The following is a 19329-nucleotide window of genomic DNA, read 5'->3' on the forward strand; positions in this document are numbered from 1 at the left end:
ATGTAAACGGGCTAAACACCCCGGAAAAAAGATCGACCACACTAGATTTCCTAACCAAACAACAGGCACAGATCTGCTTTTTACAAGAGACTCATTTTAAGAGGGGATACACCCCTAATTTCAAGGATAGGAGATTCACACAGGTGTTCCATTCCAGAACCTCGGAAGGGAAAAAGAAAGGGGTGACTACCCTTATACATAAATCTCTAGATTTTGAAATAAAAGAGGTGGTGGCAGACGAAGAGGGACGCTACCTGTTCTTAAAAGGGCTCTCTGGGGAGAGATCACTTACACTGGCTAACATATACGCCCCAAACAAAGGCCAACCTTCCTTCATTATGTCCACCTTAAAGAGATTGCAGGATTTCCAGGAGGGTATGCTCATAAAAGGAGGTGACCTAAACATATCCCTGAATCCACTTTTAGACACATCAACAGGGGTATCCTCAATTCCTTTCAAAGCTCTGAATTTTATTAAAAAAGGCTTAGACTCCATGGCCCTACATGATGCGTGGCGATTGCTCCACCCCACCGGGAGGGATTACACGTTTTATTCGGGATTGCATAACAAATACACACGTATCGACTATCTCTTCCTTCCCCAAAGAGATCTGGGGTATTTAAAATCGGCAGAAATTGGGGTCAAAACCTTTACTGATCACAGCCCAATCTCTATCGTTTTGAGACTCCCTGAAGTGGTCCAGAAATCATGGAATTGGCGTCTTAATCCTTTCCTGCTCTCAGACCCCAATCTGCGGGTTGAGGTGTCCAAGGAACTCAATAGATACTTCAGGAGAAACGATACACCAGATACCAATCCTATGACACTATGGGAAGCCCATAAACCTGTGATTCGTGGGGTCTTAATTAAGCTAGGAGCAGAGATAAAGAGATCCCGTCAAATTCAAATAGACAGATTGATTGAAAAAATCAAATTGTTGGAAAGTTCACATAAAAAACTACATGCGCCACAGACATTAACAGAACTTTCACAACTCAGAACCTCATTACTATCTCTGCTCAACCTAACAGCCAAACGAAAGATTCTCCTTAAAAAGGGAATTTTTTACGAATCAGGAAACAAAAGTGGTAAGTTCCTAGCCCGAGCCCTAAGACAACAAATGGCTCAAGCCAGAGTTAAATGCATAGTTGATAAAGCCCAGGTTAAACAATTCAGAAATGATCAGATCGCAGGAGAATTCAGAGCTTTCTACTCTCAGCTATATAACCTCACACAGGCGACGCCCTCCCCGGAATCCTGCACTCTCAGACAGCAAAAAATTAAATCGTTCCTTGATAAGTATGGCCTCCCTAAACTCACAGAAGATGCGGCTAAGGATCTAGATGAACCATTATCAGAGGGTGAATTCAGAGCTGCTATAAAGCACATGAAATCAGGCAAATCCCCGGGTCCAGACGGATTCACGGTCCAATATTACAAATCCTTTAAAGATATTCTCGCACCACGTTTTAACTCAGCTTTTAACGCAGCAAATCAAGACATCTTTCCCTCAAAACACTTCTTAGAAGCTCATATCACTGTAATTCCGAAAGAGGGAAAAGATCCTGGACAATGTGCTAGCTATCGTCCTATATCGCTGCTAAATGTAGACACAAAGATCTTTGCCAAAATCATAGCAAATAGACTACTACCATATTTACCAACAACCATATTGCCGGATCAAGTAGGTTTTGTGCCGGACAGAGAAGGCAAAGATAATACAATGAAAACGATTGGTATTATCGCACACATGAAAGAGAACAAAATCCCAGGAATGCTACTCTCCACAGATGCGGAGAAAGCATTTGATCGCATCTCCTGGGATTATATGTTCGCAGTGTTGGAGCACATGGGGATTCCCCCGAACTTTATGTTCTGGATTGGCCTGCTTTACAGAAATCCCTCAGCCAGAGTTAAAGTTAATGGTTTACTATCCCAGCTGTTGGACATCTCAAACGGTACTAGGCAGGGCTGCCCCCTTTCACCTCTACTATTTATCATAACACTAGAGCCGTTCATCAATATGATTAGGGCAGACTCTAACATTAGGGGTATTGAGGTGAATGGCAAAGAATTCAAAGTGGCAGCCTTTGCCGACGACCTCCTTTTTTTTATCCAGCAACCAATAACTTCGATCCCTAATTTAATGACAAAATTCACCGAATTTAACTACATCTCAAATTTTAAAATTAATTTCACAAAATCTGAAGCCCTAAACATATCCCTACCTACTCCAGTAGCTGAACAATGTAAAGCCAACTTCCAATTTAAGTGGGCCACAGTTGCAATTAGATATCTTGGGGTGACGATCCCAAGTGATCTTAGCCGCATCTTCTCTCTTAATTATACACCCTTGATAGAACAATTGACCAAAGATCTGGAAACCTGGGGAAAAAAACCCCACTTATCGTGGTTTGGTCGCATGGCCTCAGTTAAGATGAATCTACTTCCCAGATTCTTATATATATGTCAGACTCTCCCTATTTGTGTTCCAAAAAAGATTTTACTCGACCTACAGACGAAAATCAGTGACTTTGTTTGGGGCAAACGTAGGCCCAGGTTAAAGAGATCTATCCTCATCCTGCCAAAGGCTGAGGGAGGTGCAGGCCTCCCCGACCTCTTTCTGTATCACCAAGCTACTATCCTCAGTAGGATGTATGAATGGTGTGATCATTCTTCTACTAAACACTGGGTGTTGATTGAACAGAGTTTTTCAAAAACTCAGTTAGCCGCACTACCATGGCTCCCCATTTCGGAAACCAAAACCCTAGAGTCCTTGCACCCTCTCATACGGGCCACGATCAAAACCTGGCGCATATCTGCTGGTAGACTAGGGCTCTCCTCACTCTACAGCCCCCTAACACCAGTACAAAACAATCCAACCTTCCCACCAGGCTATTTCTCCTCATTTGCAGAAAAATGGGCAAGCCCATCCATCCCGAGGATTCATAGCTTTATGGCGGGAGACATGATCAAAACACTAGCGGCGTTACATCAGTATACGAGACCCCACAAATTCCCACTTTGGGCTTACATGCCATTAAGGAGCTACATTAACAACTCGCCCCACAAAGCTCTTTTCTTAAGAAAACCACATGCACTGGAAACTGCTTTACTTGCGGAGGGCCCACACAGACATACGATCTCCCTCACCTACAATATACTACTCTCAAGTAAACCTAGAACTGACAAACTCCCATATCAGATATTTTGGGAAAAGACACTGGGAAAAGATTTAACGGAGGACCAATGGCAAACAATTTGGGTACTGACACACAAAGGGTCCCCTAATGTTTCAATACAAGAGCAAAACTTCAAAATTCTGACAAATTGGTACAAAACACCAGCAATACTGAGCAAATATGTAAAGGGGGTCACAGATACCTGCTGGCGATGTGATGCTCCACAGGCAGATTTATTGCATGTGTTTTGGTCCTGTACAAAGTTATCCTTGTTCTGGAAACAGGTACATAGACTCTGTGTGAAAATTTCTGGCTTACAAATCCCACGGGCTCCTGAAGTATTCCTATTACATAGCAATAATATCTCACTAAAAACATACAAAAGAAGTATCCTAGTACATTTAATTAATGCAGCTAAAGCAACGATACCAATACTATGGAAACAATCAGACCCACCTACGATTCAACAATGGCTAACCAGGGTTGAGGGCCTTTCACAGATGGAAGACATTGCACTAACAGCCAGAGAACAGGTCCATAAGTACGTTGAAACATGGGCCTGTTGGATTGTATTTAAAGATACCGATGAATATAAAGCCTTAATGCCTATTTGAAAATCTCTTCCCCGGAGGGGGAACTACTCTTGCTGAGAGGGGGGGTGAAGTGATCTGGAGGGCGCCAATACTAACACCAACAATGTAGTTCCTGAACGAGACACTTAGTTACTTGTGTCCCTTAATAAGGACATCGTTAACATGCTTAGCGCTCGTGCGCTTTTTCTAACATCTGCTACTATTCTTGAGACCTAAAATTGAATACTATATTTGATGATGTCAGCCTACTGATTATTTAGCATTAGCCAAAGATAAACACAAAACAAGGCTTGCACAATATGCTTATATTTGATATTAAGAATGAAAGGAGAATGTACATGTTATATCCTGTTTTATTGAAGTATGCAAACAAGACAATTGTTGTAGCATTGTAATTTTCTTTTGTTCAATAAAGCTTTAAAAAGTGAAAAAAAAAAATTAACTACTTTTCAGGACTACGGTGATTGAAATCTACGCCCTGGTTTGGTGGTGACCTGGCTGGCAGGGTGTAGATTTCAATCATCCGCCAGTACGCACATCCACTATTTCCGTCGCCCTCCACCTATCTCGCCGCTAAAACCCGACGTCTCTCGCCGCAGCTCACTGGTTCTGCCTGTCTCTATGACGACAGACCCATGTGAGCTGGTCAGGAGCGGATTTCATTGGCTCCTGGCCATGTCTATCAATGTAAGCCACTCCCATAGGCTTACATTGATAGACATGGTCAGGAGCCATTGAAAGTGGCTCCTGATCGGCTCACATGACTCTGCTGTCATAGAGACAGCAGAGTGGATGTCGGGAGGATCCCGGTGTGCGGCGGGTATGCGTGGCGATTCGTCGGGATTCCATCGGTATTGTACCAGCGGTCTCTGGTACTTAATGGGGCAGAGACTGCTGGTACTTAAGTGGTTAAAGATAATCCCCCTAAATACTGGCCTTAGATTATGATAGAAACATTACCACTGCTGGATTTCTGGAAAGGCCAGAAAGGCCCTGGCCTTGGGTGGCTACTGCCCAAAAAGGAGGGGGGCTAGAAATGAGAAAGGGGCTTCTGCAAATGTAAAAAGTAAACTGCAAATGGGAAGCAAGATTTGACCGAAGAGAAGTACTGCTCAGGAGAGGGGCTGCAGCACATGGATGTTACAGTTTTTGAAGAAGCGGCTGCACATGGAATAAAACATGAAAGAGCAACATGAAAGTTGGCCTAGGCTTAGAAAAAGTATAAATCCGATCTGTCACCTTACACTGGGAGGGGAGGGAGGGATTTGACTGTAAGCTCCTCTGAATAAGTGACATGTACTCGGTGAAGTGCTGTGGATATTGTCAGTGATAATAATTTTAACAGTAATTTAGACAACAAAGTTGAGGAAACATCTTTAAAATGTGTTCTTTTAATGATACTGATATGTTAGACCACATAAATGCACAGCATTTCTATTTCTGTATCAGTGGTGTAACTACAATTCATGGGGACCCCCAGCAAAACTTTGATGAGGTCTCCCCAATGTTCACACCCCTTCCCTTGCCTCCCCTCAGTGCCCTTTTATGGCCTTGGGGCCCATCTCACAAGGTTCATAAAACAAGTGTGGCCATCATGATCTTCACACCCATAACAAGTGTAGCCACAAAAACACCTGATCTGTATCGGAGGAAGGGAAAGTTAGTATTTGGGGCCCCCCACATCTCTGGGTCCCCCTGAGATTACAAGTGCTGCTCCCCTGTAGTTACACCCCTGTTCTGTATTAGCTGTAATTTGCATGTGATTTTACATTACCTTGTCCACATGAAGAGGCACTGTAACGACATACAGTAGAATGCACTACACTATTCAAAATACCAAATTTTACATTATCCAGGTTTCAGCATAAGTAACACTTCTTACATATGTTGCTGTATACTGGTATGTAAACTCGCCCTCCCAGTGATGTTTAACCCTGGCTATGGTGGCACAAAGCCTTCTCCTCCCAGTGCACTTCGGGAGATTAGGTGTTGTTTCTGCTCACTTCAGAACACACAACAAAAACACATTCCACGGTGATGCTCCTTTCCTGAAGTAAAGATGTCGCCACCTGTGATAAATTTCAGAGTGTAAATCAGGTTGAGATAGGATTAAACAATAGTCAAACATTGATTAAATCTTTTTTTTAAATGAGATGATTCCTGGTGATTGAGACACCAACCGCCAAGGCTCTGCAATGAGAGAGACCAGGAGCCCCATGGTGCAGTATTGTTAGGTAAAATTGGTATGAGTAAGATAGTAAGATATACTCAGAAGGGTGGGTTGCACTCCTGCAACCACTGACAGAACTTACAGGAAATTAACCATTCCCGTTCGGTTTCCCAGATCCGCTTGGCAGGTGCTGGTCGGTTGCTCTCCTTGGGTATTTGGACATGTGGTGTACCATATAGTACCCCAAAGGGTTGGGCTACAACTAAGAAAACTTGTTGGAGGTTCCCAGAATATAATTATCTTAAATCATAAAGTATAGGAGTAACTCGGTCTTACCTCCATAAACGGACAAACCATATAAGTAAAAGTTTTTAATGATGCACAAAAAAGACAACGCGTTTCACGGGTACTAGCCCGCTTCCTCAGGTCAATAACAAAGTGCCTAAGTCTGTAGCACTCACAGCTGGGGAGCCTCTTTTATAACAGGCGAATGACTCCTATACTTTATGATTTAAGATAATTATATTCTGGGCGCCTCCAACAAGTTTTCTTACTTGTAAATCTTAAACATGTGGGATTGGTGTGGCTATGTGATATTTATAGCTATAGGCTTGCCATACAACACCAGCAGTTCTGGATGCTTGCCTTGCTTACAAGGGTGAAAAGGGATCATTTGCATATTCAGTAGTGGAGCATTGTGGGTAACCACAAATGTTCACTTATAGCTGAATTATTGCAAATTTCCTTCTGTTTTAAGAAGGCAAATTTCACCAAGCATCGTAAATCTTATTGTGTTTTTTTTTTCTTTTTTCATTGATGGGGTCACGTGAATGATTATATGCACTCTCTTCATAATGTGTTGGCACCATGGAAGTAAAATGTGAAAGAAGGCATTTTGTACAGCATTGCTCATCTCCCTTCCTGACTGTCATGGTGTTTGATATGCCTCTGGGTGCATTCAGCCAGCTGGTGCTCAGCCTGCCTATATGATAGGCTGATTTAGGATTTTCTCTCCTTCTCTGCCAATGATCAGAAGAATTACTGGGTGGTTTGGAGGCTCAGTCACCTGTGCCTCATGTGGTGAAACAGACTCAAAATCTTCCATGTGTAATACAGTTGAAATATTTATATAGACCTTGTCCCCTATGGTTTACACATTCAAGACACAAATGTATCTCAGCCAGTGGTGACACAACACGACATATCTAAATACTAGTAGTGATGAAAGAGTACTAGAAATGTCAGTATATTACTGCCAAATGAGAGCACAACACTACCGTACACTGTACCTACAATAAACAACAGTGAATTGGACCTAACTATAAGTTTAGGATTACTTTATATTATTTGTTAGGGGTTTTCTTTTTTGGGGGGAGGGATTGAGTAACATTTTATAGATTAATGATAGGCTTTATTACCTGTGGCAGTGCTGACAGTTTTGTTTTGACAAACCCATATGTAGGGCATTTGATGCGCTCTTCAGTCTCCTCATTGTTCAGCTCAACTGCCCGACCCCCAGATAAGGCCCGGTATTTGCAAGCTGCACTGGAATTGCAGTTCACACTTACCCCTTCTCTCTGCACAGCTTAAAGAGGAACTCTAGTGATATATAGTACATTGTAGTAAATTGTTCATGGTACCCACTTTTATGTTAATTATCCCGGTTTTAGCATCAGTAACCCTTTCTATATCTATATAAAGCTGTTTATTCATATGTAATCATGCCTTCCTAGTGATGTCAAAACATAGGCTGTTAGTTCTTCTTCCAGTGCACTCTGGGAGACCAGGTGTTATTTCTACTGACTTTAGAACATACTGTAAATAAACATTCCAGAGTGATGCACCTGCCAGCACTAAAGATGTCACCACCTGTGATAAATTTCTGTGTGTGGAAAGATTTTACAATGGGCAAACGCTGACCAGATAATTTAAAAATTTATATTGTAAAAAGTAAGCCATTTTATTATTTATGTTATATTCAGTTAAGTTCCTCTTTAATGTAAAACTATGACAAAAGTGTAGAGCAGAACAAACTAAAAAATAACGCATTTTTTTCTATATTGTTTTAAAGTTTGACTCATTCCCAGATTGCGTTAATACTTAGCTGGGCATTCACATGCATACAGTACCTATTGAAAGAAAAACTGGGAGACATGGAGAGGCAGTTCTAACACCAGTTTTACTCATTTAGACTTATCAGCCCTTAGTACTGGTGTTTATGGCAGCAGTGTAATGTGTTTTGCACACTCAGCACAACCCGTGTTTTGTACACAACACACATTCTTGTGTATCTGCTTTGTGTATATTGATGATAAGTCAATTAGTTTGTGCAATTATCTTGTGCAGGAGAACAGAGGGGCCAAAAGGATGAAAGGAAGCTAAATGAGCTTAAAAACCAAATTCTTGGTAAATAGAGGAGGTAGTGGTGGACTTACTTCCTCCAAGTAGACACACAACGACTGTAGTAAAGACAGTCAATATATTTTATTTATGAACTCCAAATATGCAACGCATTTCGCAGGTTTGATCCCGCTTCATCAGGCAATAACACCGGAGCAATAGCATATGTGGTCAGTAGAAGAGCCAGGCACCTCTGTGTTTGATCTTGTGGTCAACTGATATGGTTAGTTTGCGTCATGTGACTATCACTGTTTCATCATTCATGTTGTTACCCAACGTTGACTTTAATGGAAGATTTAAACAGCCAAGCCTACCAAACCTATTCCACCCCATGTGGCCACATCACTTTTCTCTCTGAAATTAGAGTTGATTAGCAGCTTGGCCACGCCCTACTTCTTGATTGTGAGTGGTGGTAGCTCAGCCACACCTACCATCCCAGAAGATAGTATGGCCCAGAAGTACTGTGAATTTTTTCCTACAATTAAGGTTTCAAACATGTTTTCCTTATTGAGCAAAGCTAGTTTCAGCTGTAGGGTTTGGCATTTGTAAAGAAATAGAAGTGTTTGCAATGGCTTTAAACTCTCTTCTTCTCATAAAGTTTCCAACATACCATAAATGTGGTAAAAGAGATGTTCCATTACATGTGATTTCCAGGCTAAGAGCAAACAAAACTTCTCCATTGCTCTGTTAATTATTGCTCTCTAATTTGATTTATGTACATAGATTTAACAGGCTTATCCAACAGTTGTACTCATTCTTTTAAAAATATTTCATCTGTCAAGCATTGGCCACAATTGTAATACTATATATTCCCTTTTACCCTCAGCAGCTAAAAAGGCTGCTGCAAAGCCAGCAGCGAAGCCGCAAGCCAAGGAGGCTCCTAAAGGTAAGCTTGTCCACTTCTATATAAAGTTTGAGGATTCAAAAATGAAAAAGGCTGGCGATGTAGTTGATGGACCTGTGATGTATGGGTGTGGGGTTGGCTGGGGAGGTGAAAGAGCAAAACCAGATCATGTTCATGTAGATAAAGCTATCCACTTGTGTTATTAAATGCCAAATAAACCATGTTTGAAACGTTAATGTGAACTGGTTGTGGTAATTTACTTGTTGTCATTGTAACTATGAATGTGCATCACGTTACTTTGTAGTTTGTTGTTTGTACTGTTGTTTATGTTCATGTTGTACATGTATTTTTTGTTTTCTTTTTTTCCTTAAGAAAAACAATTGTACATGGTTTCATGTGTCTCTGCTTTGTATATATTGATGATAATTTGTTTTATCAGTCAATTTTTGCTAATTGTATCTTTGATCTTGTGGTCAATTGATATGAATTGCTTGTTTTTTTGGTCTTATGTCATCTTACGTGGTCAGTCAGTGTGCATAGTTGGTAATTATAGTTATTGATCAGCCAGTGTGTACAATTGATGTAATGTTCTTTTTGTGGTCGTCCAGTGTGTACAGTCTTATTGTGCATTCAATACAATAAAACGGTAACATAGTTGGAGTTCACAGAAATTTCTATAGGTTTTCAAATTGCTATTTAGGGGCTTCATAAAGGGAACATTCAATTAAACTGGGTTAAGCCTGTTACAGTTTCCATCAACATAGTAAGTGCATTTAACCATTTATAAGACATCCTTCCTAATTCTTGATGTATAGGACCACAAAACTGGCAATCTCATGTCTGCCATAAAACATCTGCAAATACAGTTCACTAAAGGTATTAAAGGACAACTGTAGCAAGAGGGATATGGAGGCTGCTATATTTTTTTTTCCTTTTAAGCATCAATACCAGTTGCCTGGCTAGCCTATTGAACCTCTGCCTCTTAGTACTTTTAGTCATAGACCATGAACAAGCATGCTGCAGATCAGGTGTTTCTGACATTATTGTCAGATCTGACAAGATTAGTCGCATGCTTGTTTCTGGTGTTATTCAGACACTACTGCAGCCAAACAGATCAGCAGGGCTGCCAGGCAACTGGTATTGCTTAAAGTAAATAAATATGGCAGCCTTCATATTCTTCTCACTTTAGTTGTCCTTTAAATGTGTTGGACTGTGATGGGTGCTAAAGACATTTAAGCAGTTCAAACCTTTCAAATCCAAGTTAACAAAATTAGCAAAATCAAATATAAAGAAGGTCTTTATATAATACTTATAAATAAATATCTATGAATAAACCGTGCAAATATCAGAAATTTAGTTATAATTGGTGAGCTAATGGCATTAAAATAGTAATCATTTTCAGGCAGGATTCACACTTACCATTGTGAAAAACGGAACATTTTTCACACGCATTTTTTTTGCATTAAAATTTGCATTTGTATGAAAAATTTTCGTATGCAAATTTTCTTTACTGCAGTGAAAGAAAGTCAATTGGAATTGGCATGCGATGGGCAAATTTATGCTGCAAGATAAAAGTTTTTTTGAAACATTTTAAAGCACAAAGGCAATATCATGAATTTTAGCAGAAGTGCCATTCTCTGTTGACTTAGATGTGCAGTGAATAAATTTTCACACATTTGCAATTTGCATGTAAATTTGAAAAAGTATGAATCCTGCCTCACAATAAGTATGTTTTTAATGGCTTACTGTAAGGCTTGGTGGTGTATTCTCCACAGTCAGCATGCAACGCATGAGCTGGCGTGGAGGAGGTACACACACTAGCACCAGGAAACAGGCTATCCCTAGTATAGTGGAGGGGAGGACTGACTCCAATAGGAGATTGTGGCGCACAGAGCCAGTGCAGATCTGACAGCCACAAACAATGCTTTCGTTATAACGTCTCAGCGCAAAGTAGCGCTGAGCGCATAAACCAGAACTGAGGAGATCAGGACAGGTAGTCAGAATGAACGCTTGCTAGCTAGCGGCTACTTAGCGACAGCAAGCGTCCAAAACCAGACAGACTGGAATGAGGCAGCCAATGCGATGCGGCGATGGCGTGCCTCACAAAGACAGGACAGGATAGTCAGAAAATAGCAGGATTAAGATAGATGAACGTAACACAGATAAATATACAATAAGTATGTTTTCCTAGCGTATTACAATTACAGCTATCAATGAAACTATTTGTAACGTCTGACTAACATATGTATATATCGGCAATGAACCGATATATGACATAAGCAGGAACGCTGACTAGGAATGGAGTAACACAGGGAACAGGACTCAGAAGGATTCGCTATCTCTTTGCAGAGATGAACGCAATCCACAAACGGTAACAGAACAGGATTCAGAAGGATTCGTTATCTCTTCGCAGAGATGAACGCAATCCACAAACAGTAACAGAACAGGATTCAGAAGGATTCGTTATCTCTTCGCAGAGATGAACGCAATCCACAAACGGTAACAGAACAGGATTCAGAAGGATCCGTTATCTCTTCGCAGAGATGAACGCAATCCACAAACAGAACCAGGAGCAGGGTAACTACCTCAGCACGGGTGGTCACGGTACGCGCAACCTACCAAAACGTGCTGGAAAGCTGACTAACTGCACACAGGATATAAACAGTTCGTGTACGTATACATCAGCGACACTGATGTATCACGTAACACAAATACAAGGAAAATAATAAACGTGCTGGTATGCATATATATTGGCAATGAACCAATATATGATGCAAAGACCAGCAAAGTATCTTTATAACAAGAAACACGATCGGGGGCTAAAGCGACAGCAAGGCAGGCTTAAGCTGAAGCTATGAAAACCCAAGGAAACCCTGCAGGAAGCAGATCTTTATACTGAGGTCATCCAATGGGAGCAGACATGCAGATTCCCACACAGGTGAATGATAATCAGTCACAAGCTGACAGCAGGGAAAGACAGACAAAGCTATGCAACTTGCATGGAAATAGATCAGAACTGCCTGAGCTGCAGCACTAATACTTCCAGCAATAGCTGCTGCAGCAGCGATCATTACAGTACCCCCGCCTTTAAAAGTGGATTCCAGACGCTTTTCAAAACTGAAATTTCCAACAAAACAGTCTGACTGATAATTCATGATGACCGGGACAGCCCGGCAAGACCGAATTCCAGAATCAGTCCCCACAAGACTGGACCCATCAGAACCAGAACCTACAGAACCATGCCCATCAGTACTACAAGCCCCAGTGTGACACCCATCAGAACCATGATTTCCAGAAGAAAGCCCTCCGAAACTCCCTGAGCGATACCCACCGCCTTCCAGGAACAGTTCAGAAACGCCAAAGCCTTTGCAATGCCCACCGGTACTGTCTTTACCAACACAAAACCCACTGTTGAACCAGTCCAAGGCACCAGGACAAGTTTTCTCAGAGACCTCCCAGAACACCTTGAAGCTCCAAAGAGATCCCCATAGGTCAGAATGCCCCTTAGGCTCACATGGAGAACTATCAAGAACCCCTATGGAACCTAGGGCAATTCCCGAGTCAGGGCCACAAGGACAAACATCAATATCAGGGCTTTCAGGGACCAGAACCATCTCTGGGCATGCAGGCAGACTGGCAATATCAGAACGTGTTCCCACTAAGGAAGCATCAGAGCACGCTAACACCTTAGACACACTTGGGCATTCTGGCACACAAAGAACATCTGGGCACACCGGCACAAGAGAAACCTCTGGGCATGTCAAGGAACTGTGAGCCTCAGGGTCAGCCAAGACAGGACCAAAACCAGGACTGGCCAAAAAAAAATCATCATGACTAAACTTCGCAACTACTGGACTTTTACACGAGAATGCTGGATCAGACTTAGATGTCGCTGATTCCAGCAAAGTCAGTAACAAATCAGATTCAGGGGCACTAACAAGACAGGACAAATCTTCTGATGTATGCACTGAACCAGACAGGGACTCCACAACTACCTCTGGACTGGACAGAGACTCATTTAATACACTGGATTGGAGCTCATGAGGCGCTGCAGAACAAGTCAGTATTGCAGCAGCCCCCACTGGACTAGGCAAAACTGAGGAATTCCCTGGACAGGAAGGGAACTCTGGAACCTCTGCCACAGCGGCCAGAGAACCAGAATCTTTCAGGATACAGGGCTGGGTTTCAGGAACACTCATCAGACCGGACTGAAATTCTGAGATTTCTATTATTTTGACCAGAGAATCAGAATTATCCATGTTACAGGGTAAGACTTCTGAAACATTCAGAGGACAGGGCTGGAGTTCCTCGGCTGTTACAACACTGGAGAGGGACTCAACATTGGTTAAATCAGACTGTGTACAGGGCAAGGTATCTGACACACTTGCTGACGAGGACAATATTTCAATGGCTTCTGCTTTGCTGGGCAGAAATTCATCAAGTTTTATTAGAGCAGACTTTAATTCCAAAACAGCTGCTAGACAAGTGAATATTACTGCAACACCAACTGAGGTAAGCAGTGCTTCAGCCTCCTCTGCTAGAGGGTTTAAAGTATCCAAAGTACTGGGTGAAGCATAAGACTCTGCGACCACAGCTTCACTGGACAGGATCACTGAACAGTCCATATTGCAGGGCAAAACCATGGAAGCACCTGCTGGACAGCATAATGATTCTGTGTTCTGAGTTTCATTGGAGAGATCTACTGCACAATTCATGGTACAGGGCAAATTTATTGGAAAATTTTCTGAACAAGGTAATAATTCTGCGATTTCAGGTTCACATAGCAGATGCTCTGAGCTATTCACGAAACTAGAGCGAGGTGTAGAAACAGGAAGATCAAGACACAATGTTTGCGCATCTGAATCACCATTCATTTGTAAAATTGGAAAATTCAGATGCTGGGGTTCTGAGTTTACTAGACAGGATTGCTGGGACTCGGAAACTGATGCAGTGCACCTACTGGCATCTGCTGGATCAGACAGGAGTTGAACTTTATTAACACAGGTAATTTCTGCAGAAGTGTTTGCAGAGACAGGCAAGATTTTTCTGGTGTCTGTTTCACTAAACGAAGAGTCATGAGTACTGGCTAGACTGGACTCGGAAGTCAGCAGGACCTCTGGATTCTCTGCTGAGAAATTTGCGCAGGGCAAGGTTAAGAATGTATCAGTGGCTTCTGTTTTACTGGGAAGTAACACTGAGTTATCCCTGGTACAGGGTGGAATTGCAGGAACTTCAATTTCACACAAAAAGAGCTCCGAATCACCTGCTGAATCAGCCAAAGGTGCTGAAGCAGGCGGGTCAGAACGCCAAATTTGCGAATTCGGAGTCACATAAAAATCATCCAAAATCAGTTCCCACACATCAATCAAGGGAGCCACACGGTCATACCTACACACACCAGCCTCTATTAGGTTATAGGCTGACTTAATGCATGCGTTCAATACCATTTCACTTTTTGCACTGTAAAATTGACAAAATGAACTTGAATCATTCTTCCATTCACAGACCAGGGCTTCCATCTCTCCCCTCTCGAATGGAGGATCCCATGCATACTTAACAGCGAAACATTTAGGCTGATCACAGTCTGCAGATATGATTGTGGCAGGCACATGTATAGGGTTAATTAGCAGGTGATTGGCAGATTCCTTATTCTTAAGAATTTCCAATACCTGTAGCAAGTGTTGAACTGTAGTGTATGCAAACTTCCCTTGGTTCACAAATAAGTTGATTTGTTCAATACTCTGTAATATCTCATCATAATCATACTCAGATAATTCTTTTAAACAAAAATCTTTATTTTCCCTAGCCAGGGAGGAAAGTTCATTAGTAGTTTCATAAGTCCATTTAACTCCCCTGAAAGACAATTGCATTTCATTATCTGTTAATGGCAGAATCTCATTATAGGTCTCAGTCGCTAAGGATAATGATTCTGCAGATTGGACACGTTTCTTAGAACGTTTGCGTTTTGCCTTTGACCTTGCGGTTTTTGGTGATTTATTCAAAGCTGCAGGAAAATTATCAGTAACACTTTCTGCTTGCTGCTCATTCTTGCAAGCAATTGAAGGAGCAGCTGATTGGCCTGCTGCCAGGAGTTCATTAAGAGGAAAAGGCAATGGATCTATGCGCAACCAGTTATGGATCACAAACGCTAGAAATTCCAGCGGTCTATCTTTCAAATCGGAATGATTGAGAACATCAAATGCCCACTGGAATAATTCCCCTTTAAACAAAATATAACTTAGTTGGAGTGCCCAGGTTGAAACAGGAGTCGCTTGGAGATCAGGATTGGTCAGGAACCTGGCACATTCAGAGAAAAACTCATTTTCTGTTTCAGGGCTAAGTTCTTCAAATTTTTTAAAGGAACAGGAACCATAATTAACAGTGTCATACTTTCTGGGAATCCCCCCCACAATGGGGATTGGTAATGGGGTTTTCATAATGTAAGGCTTGGTGGTGTATTCTCCACAGTCAGCATGCAACGCATGAGCTGGCGTGGAGGAGGTACACACACTAGCACCAGGAAACAGGCTATCCCTAGTATAGTGGAGGGGAGGACTGACTCCAATAGGAGATTGTGGCGCACAGAGCCAGTGCAGATCTGACAGCCACAAACAATGCTTTCGTTATAACGTCTCAGCGCAAAGTAGCGCTGAGCGCATAAACCAGAACTGAGGAGATCAGGACAGGTAGTCAGAATGAACGCTTGCTAGCTAGCGGCTACTTAGCGACAGCAAGCGTCCAAAACCAGACAGACTGGAATGAGGCAGCCAATGCGATGCGGCGATGGCGTGCCTCACAAAGACAGGACAGGATAGTCAGAAAATAGCAGGATTAAGATAGATGAACGTAACACAGATAAATATACAATAAGTATGTTTTCCTAGCGTATTACAATTACAGCTATCAATGAAACTATTTGTAACGTCTGACTAACATATGTATATATCGGCAATGAACCGATATATGACATAAGCAGGAACGCTGACTAGGAATGGAGTAACACAGGGAACAGGACTCAGAAGGATTCGCTATCTCTTTGCAGAGATGAACGCAATCCACAAACGGTAACAGAACAGGATTCAGAAGGATTCGTTATCTCTTCGCAGAGATGAACGCAATCCACAAACAGTAACAGAACAGGATTCAGAAGGATTCGTTATCTCTTCGCAGAGATGAACGCAATCCACAAACGGTAACAGAACAGGATTCAGAAGGATCCGTTATCTCTTCGCAGAGATGAACGCAATCCACAAACAGAACCAGGAGCAGGGTAACTACCTCAGCACGGGTGGTCACGGTACGCGCAACCTACCAAAACGTGCTGGAAAGCTGACTAACTGCACACAGGATATAAACAGTTCGTGTACGTATACATCAGCGACACTGATGTATCACGTAACACAAATACAAGGAAAATAATAAACGTGCTGGTATGCATATATATTGGCAATGAACCAATATATGATGCAAAGACCAGCAAAGTATCTTTATAACAAGAAACACGATCGGGGGCTAAAGCGACAGCAAGGCAGGCTTAAGCTGAAGCTATGAAAACCCAAGGAAACCCTGCAGGAAGCAGATCTTTATACTGAGGTCATCCAATGGGAGCAGACATGCAGATTCCCACACAGGTGAATGATAATCAGTCACAAGCTGACAGCAGGGAAAGACAGACAAAGCTATGCAACTTGCATGGAAATAGATCAGAACTGCCTGAGCTGCAGCACTAATACTTCCAGTAATAGCTGCTGCAGCAGCGATCATTACACTTACTTAACCTTTTGAAGGAATAATGTAGCATATTAAGATTTGGGAAGTACACCACACAGCTCAGTTGTAGTATAAAGATCCAGGCAGCCCTTAAAGGGGCACTACAGTGAAAAACTGTAAAATATAAAATATGTGCAAATATATACAAATAAGAAGTACATTTTTCAGAGAGTAAATTGAGCCATAAATTACTTTTCTCCTATGTTGCTGTCACTTACAGTAGGCAGTAGAAATCTGACAGAAGTGACAGGTTTTGGACTAGTCCATCTCTTCATAGGGGATTCACAGCAAGGCTTTTATTCTTTATAAAGATATTCCCTAAAAAGGATATAAACAATAATGCTGGCCAGCTTCCCTGCTCCCTACACAGTTTTTGGCAGTTGGACAGAGCAACTGCCATTCACTTAATGCTTTTGAAAATAAATATATCCCTGAGAATCCCCTATGAAGAGATGGACTAGTGCAAAACCTGTCACTTCTGTGAAATTTCTACTACCTACTGTAAGTGACAGCAACATAGGAGAAAAGTAATTTATGGCTCATTTTATTTTGGAAAAAACGTACTTCTTATTTGTATATGTTTGCACTTATTTTAAATGTAACAGTTTTCTGATGTAGTGCCCCTTTAAGTGAGTTTCAGTGAAGGTTTAAACTGAATACATAGGGCATGATTCAATCAACTTTTCCTTCTAAGCTTTCTCTTAGGAGATAATTTTTCAACTTCTGTTTAAAGAGAACCTTTTCCAAAGCTCAAGTTCAGAAACAAATACTTACCTAAGGAGCGGGAAATCTGTGGACTCTAATGTGGCGTCCCTCCAGTTCTCCGCAACTCACCAGGACCCACCTGCTGATCAGGGCCACGTTCTTATGCTGGCATGAGCATGGCAGTGCTGCAGCCACGTGAGCACAGCCACACCTGTGCAGTGGCATGAAGCCGCTCATGCTTGAATGGCTCCAGCTTACTGCACAGGCGTGGCTATACTTGCGCGGTATGACTCCAAGAATGCTAGGAGAGGAGTATAGCCCCAATGGAGGATCTGCACTAGGCGACGGGAGACTGGATCACACCGAGGTAAGCCTCATTAGAGGAAAGATGCAAGCAAATTTGTTTATAAAATCTACTTACCTGGGGCTTCCGCCAGCCCCGGTCAGCTGTCCTGTGCCCTCGCCGCAGCTCCGCTGGTGGCCTGGGGTCCCCTCTGTTGCAGATGCCGACGGGCATCTACTGTCTGCGCCTGCGCGAGAGCCAATAGTGGTCGCACTGATGTGGTCTAGAGCAGCGTTTTTCAACCAGTGTGCCGCGGCATGTTGTTTGGTGTGCCGTCCTCTTCCCCCCCCTCCCGCACGTCCCCGCGGCCGCCGCTGCTATTACCTTAGCAGCGGCCGTTCTCCCCTCTCCAGCGCATGTGTTTATTTAAGGCAAGCAGCGTATCTCCCGGCTGCTCTGTGATGCGCAGGAATCAGGGCTCGGTTACCATAGTAACGGCGATACATATCGCCGCTACAGGAAGCCGCTGCTCTGCTTCCTGTCGCATCACAGAGCAGCCGGGAGATACGCTGCTTGCCTTGAATAAACACATGCGCTGGAGAGGGGAGAGCGGCAGCTGTTAAGGTAATAACAGCAGCGGGGATGGGCGGGGGGCACCACCTACCCATACTGGCTATACTGGGGCACTATACTAGCTATACTGGGGCACTATACTGGCTATACTGTGGCACTATTCTGGCTATACTGGGGCACTATTCTGGCTATACTGGGGCACTATTCTGGCTATACTGGGGGCACTATACTGGCTATACTGGGGGCACTATACTGGCTATACTGGGGCACTATACTAGCTATACTGGGGCACTATACTAGCTATACTGGGGCACTATTCTGGCTATACTGGGGCACTATACTGGGGCACTATTCTGGCTATACTGGGGCACTATTCTGGCTATACTGGGGCACTATACTGGCTATACTGGGGGCACTATACTGGCTATACTGGGGCACTATACTAGCTATACTGAGGCAACTAAACTCCCTCCTACACTGGGGCAGCTATGCTAGCTATGCAGCCGCACCCCAGCCCCCCCCCATAGCCTGCTGCGCACGGTACTGTCCACTAGGTCGCGCAAACAACCGCTCCCCCCCCACCCCGCCTCCCCGCCATTCCCCAGAGAAAAATTTGGTCAGAAAGTGTTCCCCGGGCCGGAAAAGGTTGGGAACCACTGGTCTAGAGTGTTCTGTGCAGGTGAAGAACTATTGCGCCTGCGCAGTACACTCCAGATCATGTCAGCGCAATCGCATGTGGCTCTCACGCAGGCGCAGTAGATGCTGACCTTGCAAGGTCAGCATCTGCAACACAGGAGGCTACCGACTG

At 42.9% G+C, this 19329-nt stretch overlaps 1 protein-coding gene across 4 annotated transcripts in view; it reads left to right on the top strand.

Moving 5' to 3' along the window:
* Positions 1-19329, top strand: part of LOC137521657 (myosin-binding protein C, fast-type-like) — a 189792-nt gene that overhangs the window by 34474 nt on the left and 135989 nt on the right. For 2 of the 4 annotated variants that reach the window (XM_068241207.1, XM_068241209.1), the window contains exon 2: positions 9173-9232. In XM_068241207.1, coding sequence (XP_068097308.1) covers positions 9173-9232 — 60 coding nt within the window. The remainder of the gene's footprint in view (positions 1-9172; positions 9233-19329) is intronic. The other 2 variants (XM_068241208.1, XM_068241210.1) reach the window with 1 other exon arrangement.

Source organism: Hyperolius riggenbachi, chromosome 6 (genome assembly GCF_040937935.1).
Source record: "Hyperolius riggenbachi isolate aHypRig1 chromosome 6, aHypRig1.pri, whole genome shotgun sequence".
Classification (NCBI taxonomy): Eukaryota; Metazoa; Chordata; class Amphibia; order Anura; family Hyperoliidae; genus Hyperolius; species Hyperolius riggenbachi.